Source organism: Antechinus flavipes, chromosome 6 (assembly GCF_016432865.1).
Source record: "Antechinus flavipes isolate AdamAnt ecotype Samford, QLD, Australia chromosome 6, AdamAnt_v2, whole genome shotgun sequence".
Classification (NCBI taxonomy): Eukaryota; Metazoa; Chordata; class Mammalia; order Dasyuromorphia; family Dasyuridae; genus Antechinus; species Antechinus flavipes.
In genome coordinates, this window is record NC_067403.1 from 36,097,343 (window position 1) to 36,123,598 (window position 26,256).

The 26,256-nt window shown below is 35.3% G+C and overlaps 1 protein-coding gene across 1 annotated transcript in view; it reads right to left on the bottom strand.

The window, feature by feature from the left end:
- The window catches only part of TEC (tec protein tyrosine kinase), a 104,735-nt gene that overhangs the window by 1,278 nt on the left and 77,201 nt on the right, over positions 1-26,256 (bottom strand). The window contains exons 8-18 of the mRNA XM_051967481.1: positions 23,850-24,022; positions 23,191-23,256; positions 18,920-18,974; positions 16,802-16,881; positions 14,340-14,473; positions 10,676-10,750; positions 9,521-9,692; positions 9,204-9,420; positions 3,221-3,285; positions 1,011-1,129; positions 768-925 (exon numbers count right to left, since the gene is read on the bottom strand). Coding sequence (XP_051823441.1) covers positions 768-925; positions 1,011-1,129; positions 3,221-3,285; positions 9,204-9,420; positions 9,521-9,692; positions 10,676-10,750; positions 14,340-14,473; positions 16,802-16,881; positions 18,920-18,974; positions 23,191-23,256; positions 23,850-24,022 — 1,314 coding nt within the window. The remainder of the gene's footprint in view (positions 1-767; positions 926-1,010; positions 1,130-3,220; positions 3,286-9,203; positions 9,421-9,520; positions 9,693-10,675; positions 10,751-14,339; positions 14,474-16,801; positions 16,882-18,919; positions 18,975-23,190; positions 23,257-23,849; positions 24,023-26,256) is intronic.

The following is a 26,256-nucleotide window of genomic DNA, read 5'->3' on the forward strand; positions in this document are numbered from 1 at the left end:
TATAAATGATTAGCTCCTGCCACTCAGATCAAGCTTCCCTCTTCCAATCCATCCTGCAGGGCACACTAATCAGCGAGGCAATTCCCAAATATCTACTGGCAAATGCTGTCTCATTATATATGTTGGGGATAGAGAGATACTCTAGCCAGCTATCTACCATGCTGCCCAACTGGGACCATATCTGGACCAAAAGAATCCCAAGAAAGTTTGGAAAATCATCCCAACTTTATTTTCTAGTCAAGGTCTGTTCTGTGTAAGCGGGCATCCTTACAGGAATAAGAATACCCTTCTGGCATGAATTATTCCCTGAAAACCCTGTGGGTTAAGTGTGGTCCAGTTCCTTGTGGCAAATATACCCTAAATAGGGAGTGGGGCAGTAGCCCTGAACTAGTGTAGAATCCATTGTTTACTGCTTCAAGAGGCAGCAAAACAAAGTGAAAAGAATGACTGTGCTCAGAGTCGGAAAGATCTGAGTTCTAATTCCACCTTTCATACTTGATAGCTTTGTGACCTGAACAAGACCCTAAGACTAAGTCACAGATTGGTGGTGGAAAAGAGTTATGAGACCAAGAATTACCCGTTCTATGTCATAGACATAGACTGCTGACATTAAATACTTGAAATTCACTTAGGCTATTAGAAATTACTAAATGTATGTATCAAGAGAATAGCCTATAAAATGATCAGTCCCCACCATCCACAAAACCTCAACCACAGCCAGATTTTTCTGGAGAATTAAGACAAATTTTTCAGGGGAGAAAACCCACCTCATGCCAACAGCTCAGCATCATTTCATAAACGTATCTCGAAGCCAGCTTTGGCCGATAAAGCCTGTGGCCACGGCTAACCATCGTCACCACCTCAAAGTTGGCGTTTTTCTCGAAAGGCATTCGCCCCTCGGTGAATATTTCCCACATTAACACACCTGGAAATGGACACAAATCACCGAGTTAACTCCGAGCATTTCTTCCACAAAATGATCTCGAGGAAACCTTGGGAAAAGTGCTTACCAAAGGACCAGACGTCTGACTTGCTGCTAAATCGACAATAATTAAAAACTTCTGGGGGACACCATTTCACTGGAAACTTAGCGCCTGAAGAACTGGTATACTGGTCATCCAGGACGTATCTAAAATGAACATAACAAGAACTCACCATCCATACTCAACTCTGAGCAAGACAAGTACTCTCGGGATTTGATTTGAGGGGTAACTTGAATACACAACATTATGGCAATATGTATGTGTTTAAAAGACAGTATTTAGTACACAGAAAAAGACAGTCAGAAGACCCCATGTCTAAACATGCTAATGCTTGGGTTCTGCTACTAATAGCCAACATTTATATTTATATTTATATTTATATATTTGGAGTGGTTTGGGAGAGAAGTAACTGAATCCTTCTCTTTACTCTGCCATCTGAGCTCTACTTCCAATTAATGAACTTTATTTAGCATTTATTATGTGCAATGCATTTTTTTCTTTTTGATTAAAACTGTTTATTTTTAAATGTATGAATAAATGGAGTGCAATGGTTAGAGCACCAGCCCTGAAGTCAGGAGGACCTGAGTTCAAATCTTACCTCAGACATTTAACACTTCTTAGCTGGGTGACCCTGGGCAAATCACTTACCCCCAATTGCCTCAACAAAAAACAAAACTAAATTTTTTTCTTTTTTGGGAAAGTTTCTTATTTTCAAAACATATGCACAGATAATTTTTCAGTATTGATCCTTGCATAGCTTTGTGTTCCAAATTTTCCCTCCTTCCCCCCACTCCCTCCCCTAAATGTAATAACCCATTTTTGGCAGGTACACTAAATCAAGATCCTCTGTAAAATGAGAGGATTATAATAGAGGCTCTCTCGAGTTCCTCTCAGGTCTAAGATTCTATTATTTTAATGCTAGGAGAAGATAAGAATATACCTCCAGAAGATGCGCCCAAGTCAGTCTCTAAGCAGATTTCTATGAAAATAATATTATAATGAGATCTCAGGAGAGAAAGGGGCTGCAAAGCATTTTATGAGATACACTGCCACCTAATGGTTCATAATTAAAGAACATTTATAACCAAGCACAATAATTAATCTCCCGTGGTAGCTGGAAGGCACTTGACACAGGAAGACATTGCTTATGCTTACTGATTCTCCCAAATAACCGGTAGGATCCTTTTATTTTTCCCTGATGCGCTCTCCATCACACTGCTTACACTAACTGTTCCACATCTTCCTTCGTCAAGCTGCTTCTCTCCCAGAGCACCTCACCTCACATTTGAACGAGAAGATAGCCTTCATCTATCATGAGTTCCCTTTTCTTTCCTACTTCAAACCCCCTCAAATCCTGTACATCACCCCCTAATTCTCTCCCCTACTCTTTGATGAAGAGGAGGCTCTTCATCTTAGCCAAGACAACTCCTCTACAAGAACCTTGGATCCCCAACTCCTCTATGAAGTTGCCAGTCTATCCATTCCTCTTTCCACATCTTGCTGATCTCCCATCTTGCCTTATTAACTAGCTCTTTGCCTACAAACATATGCATCTTTCTCTCATTCCTTTTTTTTTTTTATTTATTTTTTTTTGCTGAGGAGGCAATTGGAGTCAAGTGACCCGCCCATGGTCACATAGCTAGGACATGTTAAGTGTCTGAAACCAGATTTGAACTCAGGTCCTCCTGACTTCAGGGCCCTGCTCTATCCACCCCTCATTCTTTAATAGTTTTCACTTGATCTTTCTATCCGCTCAAGCTACAAGACTCATTCTGTGTCTGTTTCTCTCACTGTATATGATGACCTTCTCTGATCCTGATAATGATATAAAAAGGTGGCGGAAGTCATTGTTTCCATCTTACAGATGAGGAAATTGAGGTTAAGTAGCTTCCCAAAGACTTACAGTTAATAATGCAGCAGAGTAAGGACAGAAATAGGTCATCTGATACCAAGTGAAATGAATAATCATCATCTTAATAATAACAGTGTTTATACAGTGCTTTATTTTTGCAAAATTCTACATTTTAACACATTTGATTCATACTCCAGTGTATTTTCCATCAAATAGCATAGTTAAATGTACTTTACATTTCCAAGTAAAAAGATGTTCACATACCAATTTTTTTTTTAACCAAGGCAATTGGGGCTAAGTGACTTGCTCAGGGTCACACATTTAGTCATACCGAATTTTTTTCAGAGAAAATATACAAAAAATATTCATGCAAACTCACTCCTACCTTGCCATTCCAAAGTCAGACACCTTCACAACTCCTGACTCATTCACTAAACAATTCCTGGCAGCCTGCAAAACAAAAATATGATGCTATATTAGTTAAAAAAGAAAGAAAGAAAGAAACCCTATCATGAAAAGTTATGATAATTTCCACTCATGGTGGAACCAAAATTTGCCAAAAGGGAAAAGGCATGATAGACTTTTGGCAAAATCACTGGTCACAGAACTACACCTGATGAGGAATAATCACTTAGTAAATCATAAATGCAGAATTTGATTTTCTTTCTTCATCATCTTCCTCACGTTTCAATATCCAACTTAGTGCTAGATTAGCCCAATCTCTTTCCTTTCAGAGTCATTCCCATTATACCGTCAGATCTTTCTCTTGCTTTATATTTTGAAATCATTGAGCCTGATTCTCAGCAGGATTGGATCTGTGGGACTCCGTGGATTGAAGTCTAATAGCCAAACCATCAACCAGTGATTCACTCCTTTGCTTGTTGTGCATCGCTGTGACTAAGTAAAGCAAACACTTCAGCCCCAAGTCAGTCAAATCCAAAGCACCAGGTAAAAGCAATCTGCATTTAATCATCATCATGCTTTCAGGGGAATTTTAAATGAGAAATCAATCTGGCTCTTCTAATTTATATTTGTCTATCACTCATGAGCATTATATAGCTAAGGCAGGAGTCATCAAAGGATGTGCTGGAGAGGGAGCATGTGTGTGGTAGACTACCAGACTTGGGGATCACCCATGAATCTGAATCCCATCTCAGGCACTTACTAGCTGTGTCACCTTGTGCCAGGACTTCATTTTTCTGGGCAACAACTTTCTGATTTGTAAAACTGGGGATGGAGCAGCTGGGTGGTGCAGTAGATTGAGCACCAGCCTTGAAATCAGGAAGACCTGAGTTCAAATCTGGCCTCAGACACTTAACACTTCCTGGCTGTGTGACTCTGGGCAAGTCACTTAAGCCCAACTGCCTCAGAAAAAAAAATATTAATTTCATAGTCAGTCTTTCCATCAAAAAATCATCATAATACCATGGAATCTTCTGGGTAACTCTGAATGAACTAAGAAGCATTTATTTTTCTATTGAGCTAAAGTTTCTTCCACCCATGAGATGATTCTCTTTCAGCACACATGAAAATGAGAATCTGACCAAGAACACCAAATTGTTGATGCTGATAATTTGAGGGAAAAGCATTTTATCAAGGGAAATACCGCAGAGTTTTAACTCGACATAGTTCATGTTTTGTTTGGTTTGGTTTGGTTTTGAAATCTTGACCAAACTCTAAATTATTTTGTTGCCTGAGAGAAAAGCCAAGGGAGAAATCCCATAAGGTCTTTAATAACAAAATGATAATAAGATTCCTACACCAATTTCTCACTTTAAATTTAAAAACATGATTTTATTTCTATATTTTGTTTTTACATCATCTACATATCAACCCTGTATTTCTTCCTCCACATAATAAAAGCTAAAGTTCTGAAAAACTAACCTCCACACCAAAAACTTATATTTTATGCAGTAACTCATACCCAAAGTCTTCCATTCCTATGGAATTGTCATTATAGTTCCTTCTGAGAACAAGTTTCAACACTCTAAATTGAAGCACTCAATTTTTAAAAATTTCTCATTTTCCCTTTTTATATAAAATTCATTTTAAATTTTGGGATACAGCAAGCATTTCCATAATAAAGTACAAAAAAGATGATTTTATAGGAAATTGAAAATCTACTACTATTTCTTTCAGAGATGCAACAAAATTTTCATTTAAATTTCCTTTTTTGTTGTTTTGATTACTTTATTGTTCTTTCTATTGACTCAGAATGCTATTGTAGTCACTGTATATGTTTTCCTGGTTTTACTTCCTTAATTTACCTCCTTTACCTGGCTTGCTCATTATTTCATACTTCTTAACAATATTCTAATACATATATCATTTTATTTAGCCAATCCCCAAATGATGGTTACCGATTATTTCTAGCTCTTTGCTACCCAAAAATGTACTATTATAAATATTTTTGTCTACATTTCAAGAGTCATTAAAATTAGAATATATTGTTACAAAAACTGAATGGAGTGGTTTTATGTGTGTGTGTGTGTGTGTGTGTGTGTGTGTGTGTGTGTGTCTTTATATTATATGTTTCCAGATCAAAATCACTCTAAAAAGTTTAGCCTGGTGAGAAATAATTCTTTGATTCCATCAACCCCTTCTTTACCTTTAAACTTAGCCTCTTTTTTTTTATATGTTATGCCTTCTTACCCCCCAAATTCTTAACCAAATAGATAACTCTGGGTGATTAGGATGAGAGAAAGCAATATAGCTACACTAGGTAGGACAGGAGCTCTATAACATAGAAACATGACATCCTAACCTTGAATCTACATTCACCAAAAAAAAAAAAAAAAAATCAGCCTTTTTTAAATTCTACAAAAATTTTTCACTTAAGAATATTTTATTTTTTCCAATTAAATACAAAGATAGTTTTCAGAATTCCTTTTTGTAAGATTTTGAGTTCCAATTTTTTCTCTCTTCCTCTCATACCTTCCTTCTCCCTAAGACAGAAAACAATCTGAGAGAGGTTATACATGGACATACAAAAAAAATCAGAACATTTTCAGAAAAGCTTTGTGAATTCCAGTTTGTTCCTGAGATTTGTCAAAGATCCAAAATCCAATTTCATTTTGCATTTGATATGTCAGCATGTGACACTGCTCTCTGCAAGCATTTATTGATTAAATGATAGAGTGAAATGAGAATTGTCCTTTACCAATAAGGTTTAAGGCCACAGCTACAACATCACAGTCATGATGAATGCATCTATTCTGATAAATTCCATTTATTCTGAGATGCTGTTCAATGACTGAGAGCAGCAGATATGATCACACAAAAAGAAACATGGAACACAAATGCTCATTGAACCAACATGAAATATTCCTGAAAGCAGAAATTCAACTGCCTCCTAGCAGCCTCAGAAAGAAAATACTTGCCCTAATTCTCAGAATCTCAGAAATGGAAACTCACAGCTTAGCGAGTCTAACCAGTATCGAGCAAGAATCCTCTCTACAATATACCTCCCTTTGTATATGCCAAGGAATCAAGTAATCTTGGCCACTTTGAGTGAGTGAGAACTCTATCTTGTAAGACAGCCCAAACTACTTTTAGGTAGCTCTAATTCTTGTTCATTTCTTATGATAGTAAACCTAACATCTCTCTTAGAACTTGCACCCATTTTTCCCAATTCTAACCTCCAGATCCAAGAAAAACAGGTCTAAACTCTCTTTACCATGGCAATCTTTCAAATATCTATAGATAAATATCATTGCCTCAAGTTTTCTCTTCTTCAGAAATATTGTATGGTCTCTGAGGATGTAGACTCAGCCATGTTTCTTTTCTTTTTGGATTTTTATTGCTATCTTTTTTCCTTATATCACATTCATTCCTGTATATATGCCCACCCTATCTGCCCTACTCATCAAGCCATTCCTAGAGATAAAATAATCATAAAGAAAAAGAAAAGCAATTCAAGAAAACTAGCCAATTCATAAACTGAGGCTACAATTTATTGTTATTTTGCTTTGTCAAATACCTTTATCAGTGCCTATCAGAGTGCCCTGCACAGTAGGTATTCAATCAATGTTTGACAAGCAGAATGGCTTTTTTTCCTTTATCTCTATAAATGGTACCAAGAAGGAAAGTTCTTTCTGTTACTAAATTACTCCCTGTCTAGACAGCTTTGATTTGAAAGCATATACTTCTTTGTTTTTCATTCATTTATGAACTTAGTTCAAAAGATTAAACATGATAACAACCAGATGTGCTTCATTTAACTTGATTGTGGATCCAGAGGAAACTGACATCAATCTCCAAAATGGGACCAGGGATTGGCGAGACAGTTCGAACATAAGCAGAAAGTTCTAGTTTGGAGATCACCGTGTCTATTTCTGAGAGGCAGGAACAAGATGATCTGAGGCTCTTAAAAAGGAATAAAGAAATAAGAGGAAGAATGTAAAGTAATGGCTAAGGAATAGGAGAGAGGGAATGAGGAGAGGAGAAGAAAGGAAGAAAAGAGGGAGAGAGAGAGGGCATGGATTCTTAATCTGGCATTCAAGGATCCCCAATGGATTCAGGAAGAAATTTCAGGGAGTCCATGAACTTGGATGGGGGGAAAAATTACATTCTTTTGTCAATATGGTTGCTTTCTTTGTAATTCTGGGTATGTTTGCATTTAAAAACACTAACCTGAGAAAGTGCCCATAAGCTCCAGCAAATTGTCATGACCCAAAAAAAGTTTGAGATCATTCAAGATAGAAACATAGGAAGGGAGAAGAGTGACCATGAAACAGTGGGGCAGTAGTATGTGTTTCAGTGATTGCCTGAGAGGCACTGAGTATTATCTGGGCCATAGGCAATCCACAAATTCCTAAAAAAAAGAGTGAAACCTCATCTGAGAATTTTTAGGAGAAAGAGAGTCCTCTTTGAATTTCAGAAGACTCAACAGGGAAAAAAACATCAAACAGAACTTCTTTAATTCTCTTCTAGCTCTGAGTCAGAACTCAGAGAAATTTGTTTCCAAAGACTTGGTAAATAAGACTTAAAAACAAAGATAGAAAACAGAAGAGAAGGAATGATTACATCAAGTTAGGCTATTAAGACATCAATGCCTTGAAAGACTTAGGAACTCTGATGAATTCAATGACTAATCATAATTTCAAAAGATAAAGCACACTACTCATGTTGATTTTTAGATATGGCCAGTGTGGAAATTTGTCTTGCTTCACTATGCCTATTTGTTGCAAAGGCTTTTTTTTTTTTTTTTTTGCTTTTTGCTGAGGCAATTGGGATTAAATGACTTGCCCAAGGTCATACAGCTAGGAAGTGTTAAGTGTCTGAGGTCAGATTTGAAATCAGATGCTCCTGACTTCAGGACTGGTGCTCTATCCACTGCGTCATCTAGCTGCCTCCAGTTGCAAAGGTTTTTGATTTGATCTGATTTTTTAGTTGGAAAGAAGTAGAAAGAAGAGGGAAAGGAAAAAAAAGAGGTTTATTCTACCATTTTAAAAATGCACAAAAGAAAAAATCCAGACCAGAAAGAATCATTCAAAAGGGTACCTACATAAAAACAGACCATATATTAGGGCATTAAAAACCTCACAATCAAATGCAGAAAGGCAGAACTATTAAATGCATCCTTTTCAGATCATGATGCAGACTAAAAACCAATTAAAAATGAAAAAATCTAATCCTAAAGAATGAATGAATCTGAAAATAAAAAGCTATTATTGGGGTAAAAAGAATGGGTCAAACAACAAATCATAGAAACAATCAATAATTTTGTCTAAGAGAATGGCAATAATGAGACAATAGACCAAAATTTACAGGGTGCAGCCAAAGCATCTTATGGGAAATTTTATATCTCTAAATGCTTACTTGAATAAAATAGAGAAAGAGAGGAGATCAATGAATTGAATTTGCAACTTAAAAAGCTGGAAAAAAAATTAAAACTCTCAATTAAATACCAAATTAGAAATTCTGAAAATCAAAGGAGAGATTAATAAAATTGAAAGTAAGAATCACTAAAAAGACAAGTCAGGGATCTTTCAAAGTTAATGTTCAAATTAATTTTGTACTTGGAAAGTAAAAGCAACACAATCTTCTTATTCTGTTCTACTAAATGTAAAGAGATGCCTACTTTATTGGTATATTTTGAATTCAGAATCAAAAAATTTTTCAAGTGTTTCAAAAAACCACACCACTGCAACTCTTTGTAATGAATTGTTCCCAAGCAATTAGGGAGAACTTGTAGAAATAGTAACCTTTTAGTTTCACTACTAATTCTGAATCCTAAATTGTAAGCTGCAAGGGTTTTGAGGATAAACTGAGCAATGAGTGCTGTGAGTGTTGGCTAATGACCACCCATCAAAGCTCATGGATACTCTTCACCAAAAAGCTTGGCTGAAAAGCCAACAAAAGATTACCAGATCTCTGTGGATGAAGCTGTTCCTCTCCAGGTATTCCATTCCTTCACACACATCCTGACACATGCTCAGCAGAACATCTCTACTGAAATGACCATGTCTTTGTCGGAGAAAATTCAGAAGACAACCACATTCCATGAACTCCGTGACGATGTAAATGGGTCTTTGCTGGGTGCACACACCGTAAAGCTGAACTAATTTGGGGTGAGTTAGCTTCCTGGAAGGGCAGAAATCAAAAAAAAATTATTGCATGGAAATCCTTCTGCCCCAGCCGATGCACACACGCAGCACAGCCAAAAGAAAAGCCCAAGACTCACATCATCACTTTGGCTTCTTCAATGAAGTCTTCCTCACACATCGCACCTTCTCGGATAGCTTTGATTGCCACCTTGTACTGGGCTCGCCATTTGCCAAGCCTGACTACTCCAAAAAGTCCACTTCCCAATTCCCTCATAAAGGTCAGTTCTGAGGGGTTGATCTCCCATTTTTCTGTAAGAAAGATGGTATTGAAATTTAAGATCCATAGTATAACATTACTATTGGCAAAATGGAATCAGAGAATTATAGATTTCAAGCTAGAAGGAATTTTAGGAACTATGGGGGTCCAACCCTGCCATTTTATAGAGGAAGAAACAGACTGAGAGCTCAGGCAGGGTCATATAGCAAGCTAGTGTTTTAGGCAAGATTTAAACTCAGATCTTCCTCATTCCAAGCTGAGCACTTGCCTTCTTGCTGAACTCTGAGAGAACATAAATACTTTCAGAAAGAACAAAACAGCTGCTAATTTTGTCAAATAGAATAAAACTGCATTCCCCACTATATACAGTGAGCACTGGGCTGGGAGTCAGGAAGCTTTGAGGTAAAGTTTAGCCTCAGACATTAGTAACCCCAGGCAAGTCACTTAGTCCTGTATGCCTCAGTTTCCTCATCTGTAAAATGAGCTGGAGAAGGAAATGGCAAACTGTTCCAGCATCTCTGCCAAGAAAACCCCACGGACAATGAGTCTATGGGTCATTTGGAGACAATCACAACTAAACAATCAATGAATGTGTATGAGGTTCTTAGTTAGGTGCTAAGGACGCATGGACAAAAAATGATAATCCCTACCCTCAAGGAGCTTCTAATTCAATTGATTAACTTAATCAGTAACTTTTTCCTCATATATATAAGTAAACAATATAACAACGAGAATGTATCGCATTATTTATAGAGTCTAATATAATGCTAGCATTTAATATTCTGAAAGAAAATAATTTTCTATTTTACTGTAAAATATGAAACAAGCAAAGTCATATCTTAAATTAAATTCATTTTGGTAAATAATTCATAGATATAGGTAAGAAATGTTTTTAAAGCTCTTGCTCTATATTTATTAAGATTTTAAATTTCTGGCTCAAATTTTGAGAATTTAGAATTTTTTACACCTTGAATTTGTCCTGTGATAATCAGCCCATCATTACGAGAAATATTACCATAGCTGAACCCTGCAGTCGTTGGTGCATTCTTCCCTTTAGCACTTACTGGGTACCGCAGCCTGGTGACAAGCCCTTAAGATGAAAAAAATATTAAAATAGAACATCTGTTACTAACATTCTTTGTTATTTTACATTATCACTATAAATTCATCTATTCCATTCTTTCATTTATTCACTTGCTGAGAGATAATCCAGAATAATGCTACATAAAATCAAAAGTTCAGTTTTGAGGTAGCTAGGTGGAGCAATGGATGGAGCACTCACTTGGGAGGAAGGAGGATCTGAGTTCAGCCTCAGACATTTGACATTTTTTATCTATGTGACCCTGGGCAAGTTATGTAACCCCAATTGCTTCACCAAAATTAATAAATAAAAGTTCGGGTTCGAGCCATAACTAGTTGGCTAATCAAGTCACAATTTCTCTGCATTTAACTATTTTGTCTTTAAATGAGATCAATATTCTAGGGCTAGGCAGAATACATCTTATATATTCTATTTCATAGCAATTTTATCTCCAAACTCAAGGAGTTTATAATAGAATCTCACATTTTTATTCACCTTAAGTGAATAAAATCACTTATTAAACTGTTTGGTTGGTCAGTCGGTTTTGGGAGAGAGAGCTCTAAATCCTACAGGCAGGCTGCTTGCTAATACTGTCCTAAAAGAGAACACAACACTTACTGTTAACAAGGATTGGGACACAATAACCTTTTCAGATAGATTTTTTACTTGAGAAAATGAGAATTAGACATATTGCTTAAGAAATATTGCTAGTATACATTACATTTCCTGATATATTTTTCGTTAAAAAGATGATTGCTTTGATATATAATGAATATCTGTTACCTAGAATGGAAGTAATTTAAATAAATGTCAGATATTTTAACCTCCCTCCTGCAACAAAATGAATAATTTTGTTTGGGATGGATAAACCTAATGAAATTGATATGAAGGTTAAATAGAAAAGAGAAAAAGCACTCTCACAAAAAAAATACCCCCTCCAAAACAAAGCAGAAATAAAGGATCAAGGATGAGAAGTTACATTTCAGATATTTCTGTATGTTATTATGCCATCAGCTGCAAATCACAAATAGCAACAAAATAGCTTCAAATAGGGGTGAGGTGGAATGATATTTCATCTCAATGGTTTATTCAGATAGAAAAGATACAATCCATATAACTCCTCATATGAAATCCCAATAAGAAATGTTAAAATTTTCAAATATTAAGGGCAAATAAAGTGTTGAATTTAAAGTTCAATTCAACATCTATTAAGTGAGCACTGTGTACTGAGTATTTTGCTAGCCATGGGAGGAGATACCCAAGTTCAGGTCAACTTTATACATCTTCACAGCTCAGCCTGCCATGGAAACACTGGCACCTAAGCCTTCAGACACCTGTAACTTGTACCCTTCAAATCGACTGATGTGACTGATCTGACAGACCCTGGAACTAGTCCAGATTCTAAGATCAGGGGCCCCTAAGTACTTAGCAAGCACAAAGAGATAGAAACCCCATCATTCAACCAAATATAATGATCCCTTCCACATCAATGGGGTTGGGGCAAAATGCCCTCACAATCTGGAAAATCCGCATAAAAATTTCTGGACCTCTCTTCGTACCAGAGAAGCCTGGATTTTTTTCTTTTGTGAGTTGTTTACAGTATCTTATTGTAAAATTTGAGTTAAGTATTTGGTCATAAGCTCTATGTTGTCTGCGGCTTCCACAAAACTCCCCACAAATTCTTATTTAATTTCTTATGCCGACCCATGATATATGGAAACCACGAGGGGGAAAGTTGTGATGTGGAAGGGATAATTATCCTAGTGGTATCCTAGCCAGGGCTTCTTAAAATACAAACATCACTGCTTGGCTTTCAAAATCTTTCACAATTTGCCTCTTGCCTTCCCAGGTATATGGTATATTAAAATGTCACATAAAGATAACATGTCTAAAACAGAACTCATTATCTTTCCTCCAAAATTCTCCCCTCTTATCTGTCGAAGTGATTGTGACTCTTCTAGTCTTATTGGTTTCTAACCTTAGTGTTGTCCTCAATTCCACATTCTCCCTTATCCCTAATTAGCAGGCAAATCTTTCCAATTCTCCTTCTATAACAAGGCTTCTTTAAACTTTTCCTGCTCACAACCCCTTTTCACCTAAAGAAATTTTCACACGACCTTGGGTCATGTAAATATCTATATATAGATATTTATTATATATCTATACATATATATTTAATCTCTATATATATAGATAGATATCTATCTATATATACAGATATCTATAAATAGATATCTATATATAAATACATAAAATAGGTATACAAATCAAATATTTGCTGATAATAAATCATAATTTTTGACCCCCACATTTAATTATGAGACCCTATCTGGGTTCATAATCCACAGTTTAAAAGTTGGGTCCTATACTGTGCCAGGATGCCCAACAATTTGTTATATCATATGTATATCCTTGTGAATTTGCATATTATAATTTATGCATTAGAAATGTCTTTTTATTCTTATGGATTGAAGATTCTCATCTAATTAATGCAATTTTATTTCCTTAGAATTTAAATTGATTTAGATATTAAAATAACCAATTATAATGGAATAAGAATTCTCCATCTGTGAGAAAAAAATGTATTAAACTCTTATTATGTACCAGCACTGCTCTGAACCCTGGAAAAATAAATAGCTAAATCCCTGCTCTTAAAGAATTCACAATCTAATAGAAGAAGATAACACATGAAGAAATTTATGATGACAAGCAGATGGAAAGGCCCAAAAGTCCTTAGGATACAATGACAAAGCAGATGAAATGCATCCTCTTTGATATCATTTCTAGTGATCAAAGCATATCCTTTTCTGACAGTAACAAGGTCTTTCCGAATAATGGATATGATCAAAATAACTAAGTTCGGCGGATTTAAATTATCTTTTGGCACTGGAAGAGGGAAGACTACCATTAATTTTTATTTCTGGTCCCATTTTCAGTGCATCACTTTTCCATATTTCTTTCCTTCTGTCCAAATTAACCTTTTCCATAGTGGGAGTGAAATAGGACTTGATTTGAACAAGGTTAATTAACACTTGCCTTTGTACTATCCATAGAGAAAGGACTTCCTCAACCAATAAATAATGGCAGCTAAATTTTTTCTATTCTTCTAGGGACCTAAGTCAGGAAATATTGACTGATTACTCCTTAGCAAAGAATTTTAGCATCTGAACTGAATGTATATAAATGCGCTTGTTAATTATAACCAATTCATATCTTTTAAAGAAGACTGAACTAAAGAATTATAAAGGAAAATCTGAGTAATTCTACTAATTAAATAATGAATAACATAAGATAGGATGTTAAATTAAAGAAAGAAGATATTAGGATAATTCACTGTCCTAATACATCAGGTCAGTTTTTGCAAAGGTTCAATAGCATTTCCTAGTTTCAAATATGTTAGAGGCACATATATACTATGCAAAATGACAACTATTCTATATAAAAGTTATTTTCAAAGTTCAAAATAATTTAAATAAATTATAATCCTACTTTACATTAAATTACAAAATTGTATTTTCTGAAAGATTAACCCTAAAACTAGATCATGTCATCAATTATATTAAATAGAACACCATTTTTTAAAGTCAGATAACTTTACCTGCTGCATTGTGCTTATGGTATTCAATAATTTCAGGGATCGAATTAAATGCATGTTTTTCGGCAAGATAATACTTCTTTGGAGATGTTGTTGTTTCCTTTATATGATAGTGTCTAAATCCTGATGAACCTTCCCTAAAATAAGATTTTTAAAAAAGAATTAATCTTCACCACTACTGACTTACAAATTTTATAACTTATTCTTGAAATAGCTCATAAAAAAGTTTAATATACTTCTCAGAGAAGACTTGGCTCTTGGACTTGGACAAGGATTTGGAATAATTACAAATAAACTATTATCTTGCTATAATTTGAATACATACTGAGAGTCCTTCAAAAATCCTTTAGATCCTGGTCCTAAAAGGTCCAAATTGTATTAAGTCCACATAGAATGCCAAGTCACCTCTCACTTGACTGCCAGACATCCAGAAATATATGTAAATGGAGAGTACAAATAGTAATCGCTAGGACTTAAGCTGGGCTACTTATGAATAGGTCATGCCCAATTAACCTCATTTTTTTTTTGTATTTTAAAAATATTCCTGGATATTTCATATCTGGAATTCAATGAGGCACTTGACAAAATCTCTCATACTATTCTTGTGGAAAACATGGAGGAAAATCAGTATTAAATGAATCTGAAACTAGCTGAATATTCAAACCAGAAAAGTAATGATTGAGGGATCAATGTCAATGAAGTATCCAAGGACTCCCTGTTCAACATTTTTAAAAAATCAATTCTATGGATTAAAGATGGCATGTTTATCCAATTTGTAAATAGTTAGGGTTAGGATATCTAGTGCAGAGAAAGAGAGAATTGGGATCCAAAAATATTTTGAAAGGTTATAAAGATTAACAGAATTTTATCAAACAAATTTTCATTGTGATAAATGTAAACTCCTACTTTGGGTTTAAAGAATCAAAGGATTTAGAGACACAACTAGACAAAAATTCACACGAAAAAGAACTGAGTTAATTTAAAAATCAACTTAAGTTGTAGGAAACAACTTAATAGAAGTAATGACACTATGTTTATTAAAACTACTTTAAAAAAAAAAGCCTTCATGGAGACATGGTAGCTATCTTCAACTATATGAAGTCATCTCATGTGGAAGAAAAATTCAAAATAATAATTAATAAAAAGAAAAATTTATAGATACAGATATCAAATCAATGAGAAATATTTTTGTAATCATTAAAAGAAAGAATTAATAGCCTCAGGTTAGTTTTTTAATTACTGAATTAATTAACAATTCCTGAAATTATTCTCCATCAATAAATGTCTTTCAGGACAATCTGGATGCCTAGTTGTCAAGGATACTTTAGAGGGAATACAAGTGAGGGCTTCTTAAACTTTTTCTACTTGTGACTTCTTTTTGCCCAAGAAATTTTTATCTGACCTCGGGTAGATAGAGATACAAATCAAACATTACTGATAACAAATCATAATTTCACAACCTCCTCGTTCAGCTACGTGAGTCCATATGGGGTTGCAACCCACAGTTTAAGAAGGTTTGCCCTAGATGAACTCTGAGATCCTTTCTAACTCTGAGAATCTGTAGTCCTTTGTGACTCAAAAAGGAATACAAATTTTAAACACTTCAATGTAAGATCTGAGGGAGAAATTTTCATCATGAATTTCAGTCTTAAGTCCAATAATACAAGAGATTACTTTTTTTCTTAATATGTTAAACTAAGTTGTTGTCCAGAAGGGGGCCTTCTCCATAAAACGTATCACACACAACATTATGATGATAGATAATCAGAAATAAGGGACATCAAGCAATATGCTAAAATATGAAAATAAATACTTGTCTACTTTTCAGACTATCAAGTGTAAATAAATTACATGGCTATGAAAAATCCATTTAAAATTGTATTCTAAACTTATTAGTCATCAAAATATTTCAATATACAAATAAAACAAATTATAAAATAATAAAATTTCTGATATACATATACATATTTTGAATATGGGTTAATTTTTTAAAAATCAAAATAAAAATCCCACTTATTTCTTTGTCCTCTAAACATTCTTTATCTTCTGTGTATTTTTCTGGTTTTAAAATAGCAGCAAAAGGGGCAGCTAGATGGTGCAGTGGATAGAGTGCCGGCCCTGAATTCAGGAGGACCTGAGTTCAAAGCTGACCTCAGACACTGTGTGACCCTAGGTAAGTCACTTTAACCCCAATTGCTTCAAAACAAAGAAACAAAAAAATAAATAAATAAATAAAATAACAACAATATTTTAAAGGGTTAGATTCCATAGCTTCCATTAGCTGACTCTTTGCAACTAGATTGTCCAGAAGCTATAGTAACAAATTACTGAATTATGATTTCAGATAATAAAACTGGATTCAGAGGCAAAATCTAAATTATTTTTTAAATATTTATTAAAAAGTTGTGTTTGAATCTTATTAATCTAGGAGTCCACAAAAGAAATTAAAACAAACTCTGACTTACCCTCCAAATTTGGTATAAAGGGAGACTGTGTACATGCCTGGTTGACTGGAGTCCCTCACTATGAAACCACCTTCTTTATCCTAAAATTGAAACACAAAGGATGTTTTATATGAAACTGATAAAATATTTTTTCAATTAATACTCACTTTTTTTTCCCCCAGTCCCTGTAATCTACATTGGTCCTCCCTATATTTAAAGCTACTTCCTCCCAGGACTATTTCATTCCTTCCTACCTCCTCTTCCTATTGTTCTCCATATCAAACCTGTGAGAGGTCACAAAAGCATTTATAGAAAATGTCCTAATCATTTCCCACAAATGGAAATCCCCATGGAATCAAACCTGTTCTTATTTTCTTTAGGTACTGACTATTTATGCAAATACCTAGTTAAAAAAAATTGTCCTATAATATTTGATTTTCATTTCCTAGATTTTCTTTTTTAATTAAATCTCTGAATCTTAATTCAATATGGTTTTATGCTCATATGGCAGTTTTCCAAGTGCCGCTCTTTAAGTAAGAACCACATTCCTCAGTTTTCTGGAAAACAAATGGCAAGCAGCATTATTTCCACGGATGGAGAAATGGAGGCAGAGTAAGTCAGTATTCTAGCGCCCTTAAAATAAAAACCATGGAGATTAAGATAATTTGCCTATGTGAGATCAAATTCCCCAGTGGATTCCTAGTGAAAAATCAAAACATAGAACTCAGAATTTTTATGAACATCATGACCTGAAAAAGTTCTTCTATCAATAAAAACCTACTATCTTCAAATGCAAAAATATATTGAATATTGACAAACAGGCAAATTTCATTCTTACCTATTCACAATTAAAGATAGTGTGACAATCTCATATTTCTCAGGAAAAGTTCTAATCATACATTGATTTCCATGGTGATCTTATCAGCCCTCAGCCCTTTAATAGACTCTAAGCAAATGATTCCCAAATCTATATATCTAGCCCTAGTCTCTTCTAAAATCCAGTCCTGCAATAGTAACTTCCTTCTGACCAGTTCTACCTGGATGCCCCTCAAAATCTATTCTTCTTCCAAACTTCCCTGTTTTTGCTAAAGACAATGATCCACATTCATAAATCATGAACAGCTATTTACGTTATGCTATATTATTCAGTTATGCTTTATTAGTTATTCAGTTTATGCTACAGTAGACTATATAAACTTAGAACTAAAAGGAAAATTAGACTTCATCAGGTCTAATATCCTCAATTCCAGTTGCTAAAAATTGGAGTTTAGAAATAATAGGTTTTATACACAAACACATATATACACATGGTTAAAGGACAAGTCTACTAGTTATCCTGATATTCTTAAATTAAATGAGGCAGCATAGCAAATTAAAAATTCAGGAAGCTATAGTTTTTTTTCCACTAACCAGCTCTGAAAAAATTTTATATAGAAAATATTTATGTGTAAATGTTTAATACATTTATAAAAATATATGTTATTTTATAATAAAAGAAAATGTTTTATAATAAAATAATATTTCATATAAATATATTAAGTAACTACATAAAATATATCCATGAAATATTTTTCAGAGCTGGCTAGTGGAAATGAAACTATCTATCCCTGACTCTCTTTAATTTGCTATCTCATTTAATTTAGAGCATTAAGATAACTCGCAGATTTATCCTTTAAGATATATATTTTATGAAGCTATTTTCACCTCACTAATTATCACAAGTATAAAAATGGCACCACATACTATGAATATAAATCACTTATTTTAAAAAAAATTACAGTTCCAAGAAAGAAGAAAAAGGTGACTCAATTCAATACTGAACTATGTGTAGCAATAATAAGCAATAAAGAAATAGGACAAAAAGGTGACAATACAAATGACTATACATGTAAAACCTCCATCAGGTTGCTTGCTGTCTTGGGGAGAGAGGGGAAAGAAGAGAGGAAGAAAAAAATTTGTTACTCAAAATCTTACAAAAAACTGAATACTGAAAACTAGCTTTACGTGTACTTGGAAAAAATAAAATATTATTAAGCAGGAGGGAAAAGATGATAACAAGTAACATCAGCATGTACCTCCTTAGCGTCTACGGTACAAACATTTACTGTATCTCTGTTCTGAGATAACACAGTCACTTACTTCACTTTTAAGGAGTTGCTCCGCCTTACTCCTATTCATATTTCGGCAATACCACCTGGAAAAAAAAAAGAGAAATGAAAAAAAGGTTGAAGTTTCTATTTTTTAAGCCCCAATCAAATATACTCCACCCCATTCAGAAACCTGAATTTAGATACCGTGACACTAATACTATTCAGGATTAAAAGTCTTTCATTATTCAAGAAAGTAGGAGATTCTTTAAAAAAATTTTTTTGGAGTGGAGGATTTCTGGAGGACACAGCCCAGTACTGGCTCTCACCCAGATCAATGTACTCCATTACCTTTCCCATTCACCTCTTACCAGGCTCTTGCCTATAGCTTGTCCACAGTATCAGAATAGCTGCCTATAAAAGCAGACTTGGATGAGAAATAATCTGGGAAAAGCCAATAGTTTCACTGTGATTACAAAATTCCTCTCCTTTCAACATCATTGTTATGAATATCAACTATCTTGTGCTGTCACAAATCACTGGGCTGCAAAAATTCTATTTGAGGGGCCACTAGCTAAAGTCAGGAGGACCTGAGTTCAAATCTGATCTCAGACACTTAACACTTCCTTGGATAATTAGTGAGATGAAAATAGCTTCAATAACAACTAACCTTGGGGTTAACTCACTTAACCCCAATTGTCTCAGAAAAAAAAAAATCTACTTGATCCATATGATACTGTCCACTGTCTTCTTATTGATTAAGATACTCTTCTCTTCCTTCCCTTGTCATTTTTCCCAATCATTCCAACTCTTCCATTATTTCCCATATCACTAAAGGAAAAGCTCCAGCAAAAGACTTAAAATTTCTTCTTCTTAAAATTAAAATGATAAGTGGAATCACTTATCACAAATGATAAGTGCCATCAGAAGATGGCACCAAGGCTATGAGTCTTATATATGATCAAAAAACAGAAACAAAAGAATAATAAATTACAACTGTGGAAATAATAACAAAATAAACAAACAAAAAACCCCACAGATAACGCACAGAAAAAGTTTAGAAAAGAACAAAGAGATAAAAAGGATTCTGTTACTATCTTGTTAAAATTGTTGCTCTTGATATTGGTCCAGATTTCATTAGAATTAGAATTAGATTCCAGTTCCTCTGACTGTTGTCAGACATCTTTCTAAGCCCTGAAGGTCCCGCTAATATCACAGAATTTGAGACTAAATCGGTTCCAGGTAAGAAGTATGTTGTACAGCCTTTGAGAGCAATAGTAGGAAGTCTCAGAAGTCAGTCTTTGGACCATGTCAAGTTATTCTTGGAAGGACAACCCTCTACTTGTTGAAATAAGTCCTGTGCCAAATCTCCAAGCTCCACCAAGATCATGATCTCTCTTTGACAACACCTCCTTCAATAACAACATATCCCACAAAGGATAGAGGGTCATGTATATCCCATGAACCCACTCTATTAATGCCAGCCTTATGCATCCTGAGTTCAAAGTTGCTTATATACTGGGATGACATGAATAGTGATGCTAAAAGCAAATCAACTCTCCATATGTCTCAACTACCACCCTGCCTAGAATTCTAACATCAGAGAATCGTTCCTTTGGCTTAAAATTTTAGAAATTTCCTGTTAAAATAAAAATATCCTTGGATATAAGCACTATGTCAAGCAATGATCTGTCACCAAAATAGTAAAAAATCTATACACATCTCCGAGATCTCACTGAGGTACATATGTGCTTTATTCCCTATACTCTTTTTCTGGGAAGTTCCTCCCTCAAAAATTCAAGATTTAGGGGAGTCTCTGCATCCTCACTTACAAACTAGGATGTTCACCTCAAATTCTTCTTGGGAATCCAAAAGTCTCACCAAAGGGAGAGGGAGAAGGAGAAGAACCAGTGGCTTACTCAGTTCTGAATCACTGCCCCAAAGAATACCCAGCACCACTCAGTTGGCACAATCTGCAGTGTCCCTCAAAAATCAGAACACTAGTTTCCAAAATGAGTACGTAACTTATGTGGGTTCCCAATAATCCTGAATATCCTAGTCATATTCCTTCTCTTAAATAAAATGTGAGCACCTCATTTGAACACAACTGGTATCTTCCGAGTTGATATGAATTTGCAAAGAAGTAGACCAGCATAAACAGTTTAAAGTGAACTAGATTACCACATGACTCAATCTCCTAACAAAAATTCAGGAGAATTAAGTTTTTCTTTCCTTTCCAAGTTTTTCCTTGGAGAGGGGAAAGAATGAAAGAGAAAAGTTTCAAGGCCCCGGACCTATCCTAGGAGAGAAAAGATGTGAGGAATTACCATGCTGGTATTTTCAATTCCACTCCATCTAGTTCAGGATTATGTCCTGAAACTTGGTTTTTGTTAAATTTTGGTAACTGTATTTAAATATAATTAATATATTTCATTGTACTTAAATTATTAATATATTTAATTATACTCAGATATAATAATATAATCTTATATATTTCATTTTGTGCATTTTGAAAAATTATTTGGCAGCTTCACCAGGCTGCCTAAGGGGTCCAAAGTACACAAAAAAGTTTAAAACCCCTTTTAACTCTATTCTAAATAGATGCAAGCAATGGGCAAAGCATTGTATTAGGTAGTTGGGGGCAACATGAAGACACTATATACTGGAAGAAAGTGTAAAAAAGGAAAAAGAAGGGAGACAAAGGAAGTAGAAGGCAGATGAAGATGAACTTTGCCTTCTTCACTGACACTGCCCATTAAATCACCCTAAAACCTATAGATTCCCCAGGTTCCTTCCTCTTGCCCCATTCTCCCACTATCAGCATATCTTATGTCAATAGCCCCACCCAATTCAGTTCATATTTAGTATTAATCCCTTAAATAAGCACAACCCAGTAGTATATCTTGGTTTTCTTCTAGATGGGAAGAGGTAGGGGAATGGGAAAAAAATGAATTAGAGGATTTTCCAACTCTACATCCTCAATACCAGGAATTGTAAGGGAGCATGTTAAATATTAGAGATAGAAAGAAAAAGAAAAAATGGCCCATTGTCTTAGAGTCCCACTATTCTTTGGGGCAGGGAGGGGCAGAATGGGTAAAATGAGAAAGGAAGCTATTAAAAGTTTTTAGAGAAAAAGGACAATAACAGGTGCTGAGGGAAAGGGAAGGAATAAGGATCAAGAGAGCTTTTGTATATATCAGTAGCACTTGTGCTGAGTCAAGAAGGAAGGAAATGATGTTAAGAGAAGAGGCAAGGAAGGTAAAAGAGCATCACCTCAGCCTGGTACCCTTCTGCTGGCCTTTGATTTCCCCCGCTGATAAACCCAGGGTCCTCAGAGACCACCACGTGGGGCAAAGAGTAACCATTAAACCCATTCTGCTTCCCAGGGTCTTTCCAAGATTTATGCTAAAAAGGAGTACGGCTCTTGTCCATCAAATGCTCAAAGAACAGGCTACTTTTAGACCTAAGTATATTGGAAGCAGAATAAGGTGAGACCTAGAGATCAACAGAACTGGCAAATAAGGCTGTTGTCTGGCTTTCTACATAAGATTCCCTTCGAGAACAGCATGCTGGGACATGGAACCAGAGGGCAGAGAAAAGCTCTTTTTCTGTCCAGACCAAAGATCCATTGTTTCCCCTTCCTTCAGCTTCTCATTTGGAGTCAAATGTTGTGGATGAATGAATGACATCTCCACTTTTTGGCCAGCCACAGAGAGTTCCTGGCACCAAATTTTACAAATAGCAAGTTCAGTGAGTCATGTGTAGATGCAGGGCATGTAAGGCATCATCAAATGACCAATTTTTGCTTACAAAAATTTATTGAGTCATGACACAAGACTGCAGACATATATTATCTAAAAATCTCGCCTAGAACTAAATGAGCCACAAGGGAGGGGCCTTAAATCAAATTCCTATTTTGATGGAGAGCCAGATGACCTTACGATCACAGAGTTAGAGTAGGAGACCTCTTAGTTTATCCAAATCTCATTGTACAGACAAGGAAACTGAGGTTCAGAAAGACTAATTTGCCAAGGATTACACAAGTAGTTAGGGCAGCTAGGAGAGGGAGGAGAAAAAAAAAGAGGAAGAGATAGAGAAAGAGGAAGAAGAGAGGGAGGGAGAGGGAGAAAAGAGAAGAGATAGGGGAGAAAAAGAAACAAAAAGGAAGAGAGAGGGAGAGGGAAAGACAGTAGGAGAGATTGAGGGAGAAGAGAAAAAAAGGAGAAAGACAAGGAAAGGGAGAAAAAGGAAAGGAAGAAATAGAAAGAAAGACAGAGAAAAGGAGATCATCTATTTTTCTTGATCATAAAAATATTTACTTACTCATATTGATCTAAGTTGCTCAATTTCTTCCCTGTAACATAGTTGCTTGGAATGTATCCTTCACTCCTAGAAGTAAACATTGGGTATTAACAAAAGAGAAAAAACTCTCTCCTGACACTCTTCTGATTTTTTTCTGACACCAGTAAAATACAGGAGGACCACTAAGCATCACTGAGTTGGGAGGCTGCTAATGACTGAATTCTGCTGGAAAGCCATATGTTATAGCTTTCATTATTTTAACTCCTCATTAGTCTCAACTATGACTATCCAAATTTTAAATGAATGAGAAAATGTTAAATTATGAAATTGAAGGGAATGAAAAGAGCTTAATGTGAAAAATCTAAGCTTCAATTCTCCCTTAATATTTGAAAGCACTTAGCAGAGTGCCTGGAACCCAAGTACTATATAAATGCTTTTTCCCTTTCCCTTCCTCTTCCCTCAGCCTGCTTCTTTGGAAAAGAAGTCACAAATTATACTTCTTTAAAAGGATGAATGAGGTAGATCTGATTTAATATAACCACACCACAAATATAGCTATATAGCTATATAACTGAAGTAACTTGTGATTTCAGAAATATCTCATTATTTTGGAGACACATCCTATCCATTTTCACACATCATTCCCCAAAAGGAACATAATGTACAGAAAGTCTATTTACCCATACTTATCTCTTGCTCTCCACCAATGAACATCATTTTTTTCCAGTATAATATATTCTTGGCCTCTCTCTAGTCTGAGATCGTGTGTTTCTGTTGCTTGGAAATCATACATTGCTACAACTATTTCTTCATTTTTATCTTCTTCAGGCGGAAGAGGAGGCGGAGGTCTTCGCTTTAAAGGAAAAAAAAAGGAGATAAAAATCTCGTCTGCCCAAGGCGAGAAGAAAGTTTTGACAGCTTCAATCCTTCCATCATTAGACCTGTTTTTTGTCTGAAATGATAAATGTTCCAGACTTGTAGGGGGAAAGTAAGTAGAAACAACTTCATCAAGAGATATTTCAACCCATATTGGGAGATGGCTATTAAAGAGAATACCAAGGTTTCAAAAGGGAAAAAGAAGCTGAATGATGGCACCATTTCATAGAAAAAGTGAAGTCAAAAGTAGATGGAAAGATAAGTCTAATCTGAGGCATGTCAGGTTTGAGATACCAGCAAGACGTCCACAAAGAGAGGTACTGTTGGCAATTTAAGACATAGCTTTTGAAATTAGAAAAGGGCAAGCTAGAATATAGATTCAGGAGAAACATATAGAGTTGATGGCTGAATTCAGTTATTGATTGTCAAGAGACAAAATATAAGAGCCAGCACTGAAAACAGAACTTTGAGAAAGACATACCTAATCCAAGAAGGAAGAGGACAAGGAACCAGCAATGGAATGAAGGAGCAGTTAGACAGGCAGGAGAACCAAAGGAATATGATGTCTCTGAAGCCATGGAAGAATATATACCCAGAAAACAGAGGAAGATGACAAAAAACGATGCATACAGAAAAATCAGACAGAATAAAGAATAAACATCTTGAATTATGGCTTAAATCTTGAATTATAGCTTTAAAATATTATTATAAAGGAGAAGATATAGTCATATCTATTTACTCACTGACAGCTCTCCTTCCATAAAACAGTGATTCTAAGGAAAACATCTGAAATCTTGATAACATAATATGCTAATCCAATTTCAATCAGCTATCTCACTCCTTATCTCTTTCTCCACAGCAGCTATTCCAAATCTTCTCTTCCCTCTTGAAGTCTCCCAGCCAAAGCCTCAGTGGATGAGCTTGTTGCTTTCTTTGCTGAAAAACCACACACTATTTGATGAGTTTCCTCTTCATTCATTTTCCTCTTCTAACTCTCTTCTCCTTTTCCCCAAACTTTAACAATGACTGTTACAAAGTCCTTTTCCAACTTACTAAGGTCAACCCCTTTCTACATGTGCCTTTGAAACTATCCTTTCCCACTTTCTCCAGCAAACTGAATTTTCAATCATCTTCCTTCTCTTCCATCTTCTGTCTCTCTCTCTTTCAACTAGCTCCTTCCTTATTGCATTCAAACATGACCAAGTCTCCCGTGTTCTAAATTTTCACTAGATCTTACCTCAAGCTATCATCCTTTATCTCTCAAGTCCCTTAAGAATGTCTATTTTTGCTATCCCCATATCTTCATCTTCTCATTCACTGCTCGCCCCTTTACAATCTCACATCTGATCTCACCATTCAAATGAAACTGTTCTCTCCAAAGTTCTCAGTGATCCCTGAACTGCTAAGAAGATGGTCTTCTTCAAATCCTAATTCTTCTCAATTAATCCAATTCATTTGGTACTATTGCCATCCTCTTCTGGATATTCTTTCTTCTCTGGTTTCTCATACCACTCTTTTCTCCCAGTCTTCCTTTTTTATCTGTCTGATCTCTCTTTCTCGGTCTCCTTTGCTAGCTCATCATTCACTTGGTGACTCCTAACTGTGAGTGTTCCTCAATGTTCTAGGCTAGGACCTCTTCTCTTTTATATTCTTTCTTGGTAACCTCATCACCTCCCGTGGGTTTAATTATCATTTCTATGTAAATGACTCCCAGACCCAGTCTTTTTTACAATCCACAGTATTAGTCCTATATCATCAATTGCCTATTAGATATTTCAATGTCCCAAACTCCATATATTTAAAACTGATCTTTCCCTCTAAATCTTCCTCTTCTAAACATCCCTGTTTTTGTAGAAGATACCAGCATCCTTGCAGTTTCTCAGATCTGTAATCCTGGCTTTATACTCAATTATTCATTCTCTCTTATCACACATATTCAATCAGTTGCCAAATCTTATAATTTCTACCTTTACAACTTCATAACATCCTTTCCATCTGGCTCCTTCTCTTTACTAACACGTCTACCACTTCAGTTAAGACCCTCAACACCTTTTCTCTAGATTATTGCAAGAGCTCCCTGGATCAATTTTTTCTTTACTCCTACTCATTCAACACAATTCTGCCAACGTCATTTCACTTAAGTGCAGATCTGACCATGGGAACCCACTGTTCAACGACCTCCAGTAGCTTTTTATTATTTTAGGACAAAAC